This window comes from Fonticula alba (assembly GCF_000388065.1).
Source record: "Fonticula alba strain ATCC 38817 unplaced genomic scaffold supercont2.1, whole genome shotgun sequence".
NCBI lineage: Eukaryota > Rotosphaerida > Fonticulaceae > Fonticula > Fonticula alba.
The window spans coordinates 2,218,812-2,226,695 of NW_009242971.1; the positions used below are offsets into that span (position 1 = coordinate 2,218,812).

Below are 7,884 nucleotides of genomic sequence, written 5' to 3' on the forward strand. Positions count from 1 at the left end.
CCCCCCCCCCATTCCGGGCTGGCCAGAGCGGCGGCTGAAAAAGATGCCCTCGTACCCGCAGGGGGCACCAAGGGGAGCCGGGCCCACCGCGCCAATGTTGTTATTGGCCTAGCTTGTGCTTTGGCTTGCCATCGTCTGCCCTGGCGGCTCTCCTTGTGTCCTGCTTCGAGGGCTGGGGCCGGGCGCTTGGCGCCAGCTGCGATCTCCGGCTCCCCCCCCCTCCCCCGGCGGCGGCGGACTCGGGCAACCGCCCGCGCCTCCGCCCCGGTACGCACGCGAGAATATTGCCTGATTTTGGCCCGACACCCGGCCCCGTTGTAGTCACACACCCATTGGCCGCTCCAACGGAACCGGGGGCCGGAGTGGGGGGGGGGGGGGGGGGACGAAGGGAACCCCACGCATCCGGGCCGGGGCATTTCCGGGGCCAGGTGGTTCGGCCCACATTTTCATACGCCTCTCCGGCTCCCCCACCCGGTGTCTGCCCATCCAGAATGCCCGCGGAGGCCGTTGCTTCCCGGAGGTCTGCCGTCCGCACCCCCCCCCCCCCCCCCAAGCGCAGGCCCCGACTTGGCTCTCCACGACCCAAGGCCCAGCCACATGGGAGCGACCCCACCGGCACGCGGGGAGCTGATCACTCCATGTGGTCATATGATCACACACAACTCCCCACCCCAGGCCCCGATGCAGCACTCCCGCGCGCGCGTTATGCGTCCAGGGCCGCTTCCCGCGCTCTTTGTCCGCGTCTCTCCCTGTCCCGTTCTGTCTCGATGCCTGTGTGTGCGTGTGTCCTCTCTCTCTCCCACTCTCTCTCTCTCTCTCTCTCTCACTCCCTCTCGCTCTCTCTTTCCGAAGGGGAAGCCACGCAGCAGGAGGGGGCGTGTCCAGACCCTGGGAGTCTTGGCGTTTCCGGGCCGGGAGGGGGGGGGGTGAAAAAACAGTGCCGCGCCCATCCCCGCGGCCTCCACCCTTTTTATGCTCGGGAGTAGTAATAACAAGTCTTGCAGCGCAACTGACGCCTGGAGATCGCGGCGGATCTTCGACCCCCGGGCCCGGGGGCCCTCCTGTCTTCTCTTGCCATTGTTTCTTGCTCACTTGTCTCTCTCCCGCCCCCCCCCCCCCTCGAGATTTCTCGGAGCCCACCCGGGGCGGCTATCTTGAGGGCCAGCGATTGCCCCACCCTCCCTGGTCTTTTTCCTCTTGCCCCCCTCCTGCCACTTTCTCACAAGGCAGGGGATGTTCCGTTGCCGTCACTAGCCCACATTCAGGCACGTCGGCCAGCCCCACTGTCGTCGCATGCTTATTTGTACGTTATAGTGCCGGGCTTGCCGTTTGGGGGGGGGGGGGGGCACAGATTTCCCCCGAGCGCCGAAAGGGGACGCACATGGAGAGCACAGACAGAGGGGAATGATTTTCTTGCTATATTTGGTGCAGTTGCCATGTTGCCAGGCAGCACGAACGGCCGCGCGCGCCAATGGCCAGTGAGGGGGAGAGGACAAGCCGCAGTATGTGCAACGATCGGAGGAAGCGCGAGCGAGCCAAAGAGAGGGAGAAAGAAAGACACAAAGAAAGACAGGAGGGGGGGGGGAGGGGAGGGGAGGCGCGGAGAGGGTGGGAGAGGGTGACATAGTGCACTGACACGCCCATACCCCCGCGTGTCCACACAGGGGGGGCCGATTTCCCGGAGACAATGGGCACCATGAAAGGGCAGGAGGTCAGGGAAGAGGGGAGGAAGGAGAGTGCCCGACACGGGTGGGGATTACTCGCTGCCCCCGGTGGGGGTGGCGGCGGTGGCCGACATCGACACACCGGCACCAGTCACCGAGTGATGGTGCGGGGCACGCGGCCGAGCACCGGGGTGCCGGGGCCCCGGACGCCCGGACGCCATTCCCCCCTGTGGCACGCCGTCCGCCTGGTAGGCCAGGCCATAGGCCGCCTGCGGGGCGAGGGGCATTCCCCCGCCGGCCGGGAACCCGGCTCCCGGCATGGTGCCATGATAGGCGTTGCCCTGGGCGCCGCGAGGATGCTGCAGAATGTGCGGCGCCGGGGGGCGCGGGGCCCCGGCATTGCGAGGCTGCCCGCCGGCGGCGGGGAACTTGCTCAGCGGCCGCTGCTGGCAGGGGACATAGCTGCTGTGCTCGGCACAGTAGAGGCAAAGGCCGGCCTTGATGCGACGCTCGCGCTCCTCCGCCGACAGGGGGCCACGGTGACGGCGCTGGCCCGATTGCTGCGAAGAGGCGGGCGCCAGGGCAGCCGGCGACTGGCCGGCCGGCTGCATGGACGGATCCGACACGGCCACCTGGGCGCCGGCCGCCCCGGAGGCCGTCAGCGACACGGCCGTCGGGGCCGACATCGGGTCCAGGCCGTTTTGCACGTGGGCCGGCCGCGTCGGACAGGGAGCACTGCTCGGGTGCACGCCGCAGTAGGAGCACAGTCCGGAGGCGGTCCGGCGGTTGCGCTCCTCCTGAGTGAGGGAATACCGGCCGGTGGTCAGATCCAGGACTCGGCCCATGCGCAGCATCTGCATGCACTGGACATTGTTCGGGTGACCGCCGCAAATCATGCACAGCCGGTTGAGAGCCCGATCGCGCTGCTGCCGGGCATGGTCCTGCAGCGAGGGGGGCCGGAAGGCCTGAAGTGGAGGGACGCCCCGGCGAACGAGGCGCATGCAGGGAAGCGTGGCGCTGTGCTTTCCGCAGTACATGCACTGGCCCTTTTGCATGCGGGCGGCGCGCATGTCGTCGGTCAGCGGCCCGATCGACCCGTCGGCCGAGGGGGAGGACTCATCGTCAGACTGGTCGTCGATGGCCGGGCTGCCAGCCGTCAGGGCGGTCTGGTCGAAGGCCGCGTGGGGGGAAGAGCCGGCCAGGGGCTCGGTGCCGGCATCGCCGGGGGACTCGAGGTAGGCTTGCATGGCAGGCGGAAGCAGGGCGGAGGGGGCCGAAGGAGGAGAAGAGGGGAGGAAAGAGAGGGGAAAAGGAGGAGGATGGAGGGATATGGGGGAGGGGGGGGGGAGGATGGGGATGGGGAGAGGGGGAGGGCGGGTGTGACGTGCAGGACGTCGTGGGTCTGCGAAGGGGTCACACGCAGAGGAGTGGAGCGGGGAGGGAGGGAAAGGGAAGAGAGAAGGGGAGGTGGAGACCGGGTGTCCCTGAAGGCCTGTGTCACAGGATGGCCAGGCAGGTGGGTGTCAACCTGAGCCCTCAAAAGCTCGGGGCCCGTGAGCCGGCCAGGGGAATCAACCCTGGGAGGGGTGTGAGGGTGTGCGTGAGGCGCCGAGACCTGCGGCCCGGCCGAGCGACGTCCCGTAACATGATGTGCGTCGAGCCGACAAGGGGGGGGGGGGGGGGGGGCGGGGGCGCCGAGGCGGGGCTGGGCCCCAGGCAGCGGGTTGGACCGGAGAGACCCCCTGCACGGACATCGGGCTGTGCACGGCTATGGCGGCGGATCGTCGGGAGCATCGTCCATCCGGAGGGGGGGCGGGGGGGACAAGAGTGACGCGTCGCTCGGCCGAACTAGGCAAGATGGCGGCCAACTGGCGCCCGCCCGGCAGTGCCGTGCGCCCCCGCCCAGCGAGAGCGCTTTGGTGTGGGAAATGGTCCGCACCCAGGGTGTATGCCTGTGTGCCAAGGGCTCTCGGCCTGCGACTGGTTGAACCGCTGGGCTTCCCGCGAAATGAGTGCGCGTGTTTTGGGAGGCCCAGCCATTCACATGCCGCCGGCCTCGGAGACGGGGGCGGCGAGGGCTGTCTCCTGCCAACCAGGGTGCGGGAGGCCGGGCCGCCCGGGGGTCCTTCGCCCGCCCGTCCCCCCCCCCCCCGGCGAGCCTCTGGGTCGGCAACACCTCTCACTAACGGGGAGCCTGGCGCCAACAGCCCGGCGCGGGGGAAGGCCGGGACGGGGGAGATCGGCTCGCCCTTTCGAGGGCCAGAAGCTTGACTGGCCAGCGGGGGGGGGGGGGCGGGGGGCGGGAGCGAGGCGGGCGTGGTAGATGTCCATACGCCCCGGCCCTGGGGGCGGACGGGTGGTTGAGGTCTGTCTCAAACGTCGGTGTACGCGGCGCGCGTGCTCGCCTCCGGGCGACCCTTCACTCGGGCGATCCGCCACAGTGCGGCCCGGGTTCCGCCCCCCCCCCCCCGGAGGGCGTGTGTGCGAGAGAACGGGCCAGCGGGCACTGGGAAAATGATCCGGCGCCCAAGCAAGCTGCCGGGTGTGAGAAAAAAGCCATTCTTCTCCCAGCGCCAGCCAGACAAAGGACCGACCAAGGGCCGGCGGACGGCTGCAAAGGGGGGGGGGGCCGGACCCGGGGGAAGCGGATCGCGCGGGATCTCTCCCTGGTCCGCCCCCCGGCGGCATGTGCCGGGCGCCCTGTGGGTCTCCCAGGCGAGGGTGGGACCGGACCGGCCGGACACCCCCGCCCGCCCGCGGCCAGGTCATGTCTTGTGCTGTGCCTCCGCGGGCCCGGGGGGGGGGGGGGGGCACGCCGTCGGGAGGGCGCCACCCCAGCTCCGCAAGGCCGGCCGCTCTGGAGGCTTGATCTGGGACCAACTGGCGCAAAGGTCATGGGCCTTTCAGCCCCAGGGCGGCGGGGATCCGCGGTAACGGTTTGCGGGGCACTCGGAGGGTCTTCCTCGCTCCGCTGCCGCCCTCCCCGAAGGTCCACACCCGGGCCCGGGGTGCTCTAGGGCGCGCGCGCACGCGCGCCCGGCCAGATGGGGCCGGTCCTCGGAAGTATGGGAAGCCCCGGACTCGGCTGTGGTGGGGAAAACAAATGAATAAAAATACGTGGCAGACAGGAGGACAGCGCCCGTCGCCCTCCGGGGGCAGGCCCTTTCGGCGGGCTTCTCCCCGCGTGACTCGGCCCCCGGCGCCACCCCCACCCGCTCGGGCCGCTTCCCCGTCCCCTCTCCCAGGCACAGGGGGGAGGGGGGGGGATCCATTGCGCGTGTGGGCTTCCTTGCGCCATCATGCAAGCCGGCCCCCATGTTGAGGCGCCGACCAGTTTGTTGAGGCGCCGGCCAGCTTGTTGCTTCCGGGTGCGGCTTCCCCGGGGCCGCAAGCGGGCCGCCTCGGGGGACATTCGCCTTCAGGGACGACCAGGCCCCCTGTCTTTCTCGGCTTCTCTTCCGACGCATCCGCCGTGCTTCCGGGAGAGGGGGGCCCTCCCCGGGAGCGGGCGTGCACGCGCGCGCGAGCAGACATGCGCACACGCGCTTCCCCGCCAACCGCCTGGTCTGAGGCTGCAGGGGGCACTGCCCTTCTTGCCGCCTGCCCCCCCCCCCCCCTCCCCCCCGTTCCACCCTCTGGGGTCGGCTCTGGCAGCCTTCCGGCCTGGGAGACCTTTCCCAGATCTCCCCCCCCTCCCCACCCCGGTTTCTTCCTTCCAGAGTCTGCGAGCCAGGCCCAAGGGCGCCCAGAATTTCAACGTGCTGGGTGGACCCCCGCCCAACCAAGAGCGGGGGAGGGGGCGGGGCGGACATGCCCGGGGAGCCGCCCCGAGACGGGAAACGCACAGAGCAGGCCGAGCCAGCAACGGTGATCGGGGCGCATGCACCGCGCCCCGCACACATATGGTCACGCGACCTGCGTGGCAACGGCCACGGCCTCTTTCCTCCCCGATCCCTCATCTCCCGGCCGGTGGCGACCAAAATGCCGCTCTCACCCCTCGGCCCGACGGTCCTGCCCTCGCCCGCGCCATTGGGAGCATCTTCCCCACTTGGCATGACCCTCGCGCCTCCCTGTACCACACACACAAACACCCCCGGCGGCAGCGCGACAGGGATAGACAGGCGTGCGCGCACGCGGCCTGCAACACACCAGAGACATGATTGTGCTTATATTTTACATCTCTGTGTAGGAGGGGAAGTGTTTCCTCCTCCCCCCTCTCCCCCGGCCAAACACACAACAGGGCGTGCGATGGAGGCCCCTTGCGGAAAGAGGACGGACAGGGGGAGGAGAGAGGGGAAGAGAAGAAGAGCGAGGGTGAGACACACACGCACACCCACCCACCCGAACAGGGGGGGGGGGGGAGAAGGGCGGCTCGTGCCACACTCAGTTATGGCCCCAGAGAGCGGTCTCCGGCGAGGCGCCAGCGCGGGGCTGGCCGCCGACAGCAGTGCGGATGGCCTTGCCCAGGCCACCCAGGTCCAGCGGCCCGGCCAGCAGGCGCTCCGTGATGGAGGCCAAATCCAGGCCGAGATAGTTCCGGACAAAGAGGCCAACATCGGTGTTCTCGCGGTTGCCGGCCAGATCGCGCATGATGTCGCGCGCCGTGGCGGCATGGCTGCCACCATACGCATAAAGATTGACATCGGCCGCGGTATGGCCATGCGTGGTCCAGCCAAGCTCCGCACGGACGGAGATCACCTCCCCCAGGGCAACCATCATGGCAGCCTGGTTGGCGGCCTGGCCGCCGAGCGCCAGGGTGGTCAGGTTGTCCAGCTCGGCCATGGTAAGGTCACTGACGCCCTGGTAGTTCTCGATGGTGGTCAGGACATAGGTGCGCATCTCGATCTCCGAGGGCGGGGCATCCGACCCAGACCCAGCGGCATAGGCAAAGAGGTCGGCCGCCACGAAGAAGGTCGACCGAGACACCCGAGCAATGACCTCCGGGTACCAGATGTACTCCGGATACTCCGGGGTCAGCTGCCGGCCGCCGGACAGGCCGCCGGTCTCATGGTCGGACACCGAAATGACCACGGTGCCCGGATGCTCATCGACGAACTTCTTCACCATGGCCACCACCTCGTTGTACATGATCAGGTCATAGATGTGCGCGGCCGGGTCATTGTCATGGGCGGCATGGTCAATGCGCGAGCCCTCGATCATCAGGAAGAAGGGGGTCCGGTGGTCGCGCAGCTCTCCACCAAGGACATCCAGCGCGTAGGCGGCCATGTCAGCCAGCGAGGGCTGGTCCGTGGTGGGCCGGTCCACCTCATAAGCCATGTCGCTGGTGGAGAAGAGCCCGAGCACCGGCAGGGAGCTGGCATCACGCGGGAGAGCCGCCAGCTCGGCCGCCGACTGGACCACCGTGGCGTTGAAGATCTCGGCCGCCTCGATGCGGAGGTCACGGTCGTCCGTGCGCACGGAGCCGGGCACATCGCGCGGGATGAAGTGACGACGGCCACCACCGAGCACCAGATCGGCCATGAACTTGAGCGGGGTCGCGCCGGCGACCTGGTGCTCGGCAATCAGGTTTTCCGAATCGCGATGGGCCACATGCGCCGTGAAGGCGGCCGGAGTGGCGTGCGTCACGCGCGAGGTGACCACCACGCCGGTACGATAGCCAAGGACATGGGCCGCCTCGAGCAGGGTGCCACAGGGGCGGATCTCATCGGTGACAGCCACCGCGCCGTTGTAGGACTTCTGCACGCAGGAGAAGGCCGTGGCACCGGCGGCCGAATCGGTCACCAGCGACGAGGAAGACCGCGTCCGGGAAGACCCAATCAGCATGGTATCCAGGGGAAGCTGCATGCTGACCGGGGTGGTCGGGTCCGCCTGCGACTGGCGGTACTGGGCGAAGTTCCGGGCCACCGTCATCGAGGTAGGCCCGCACCCGTCGGACACCATGAAAATCACCGCCCGCGGGGGGTGGGTGTGGTTCTTGGTCACCAGCACCACGGCCGCCACGATGGACCCGAGCACGGCCGCCACCAGGATCGAGGCGAAGGCATAGAACCAGAGGGAGCGGCGCCCGTTGGAGTTGACGCTCATGCTCTCGGCGTCGTCATCGTCATAGGTGCCGACCGGGTGGCTGGCGATGTCGTGCGTGGCGCCCGAGTCGAAGGAGGAGGTGTTGACCGAGGCATTCCCACCTGACGGGTGGGGCACCTGGTCGGAGCCAAGAAGAGGACTATTCTCCATGGCCGGGGGGATGGGCGGGCAGGGG

General features: G+C 69.0%; 2 protein-coding genes across 2 annotated transcripts; both read right to left on the reverse strand.

Annotated features, from left to right (window-relative positions):
- Window positions 1-1,756: 1,756 nt before the first annotated feature.
- Window positions 1,757-2,911, reverse strand: H696_00495 (hypothetical protein; the record flags this gene model as incomplete). Its single annotated transcript, XM_009494358.1, has 1 exon — window positions 1,757-2,911. The coding sequence occupies one exon, from the start codon at window positions 2,909-2,911 to the stop codon at window positions 1,757-1,759; it is 1,155 nt and encodes a 384-aa protein (XP_009492633.1).
- A 2,906-nt stretch (window positions 2,912-5,817) lies between these two features.
- Window positions 5,818-7,884, reverse strand: H696_00496 (hypothetical protein). Its single transcript, XM_009494359.1, has one exon. The coding sequence runs from the start codon at window positions 7,857-7,859 to the stop codon at window positions 6,048-6,050; it is 1,812 nt and encodes a 603-aa protein (XP_009492634.1). The 5' UTR covers window positions 7,860-7,884; the 3' UTR covers window positions 5,818-6,047.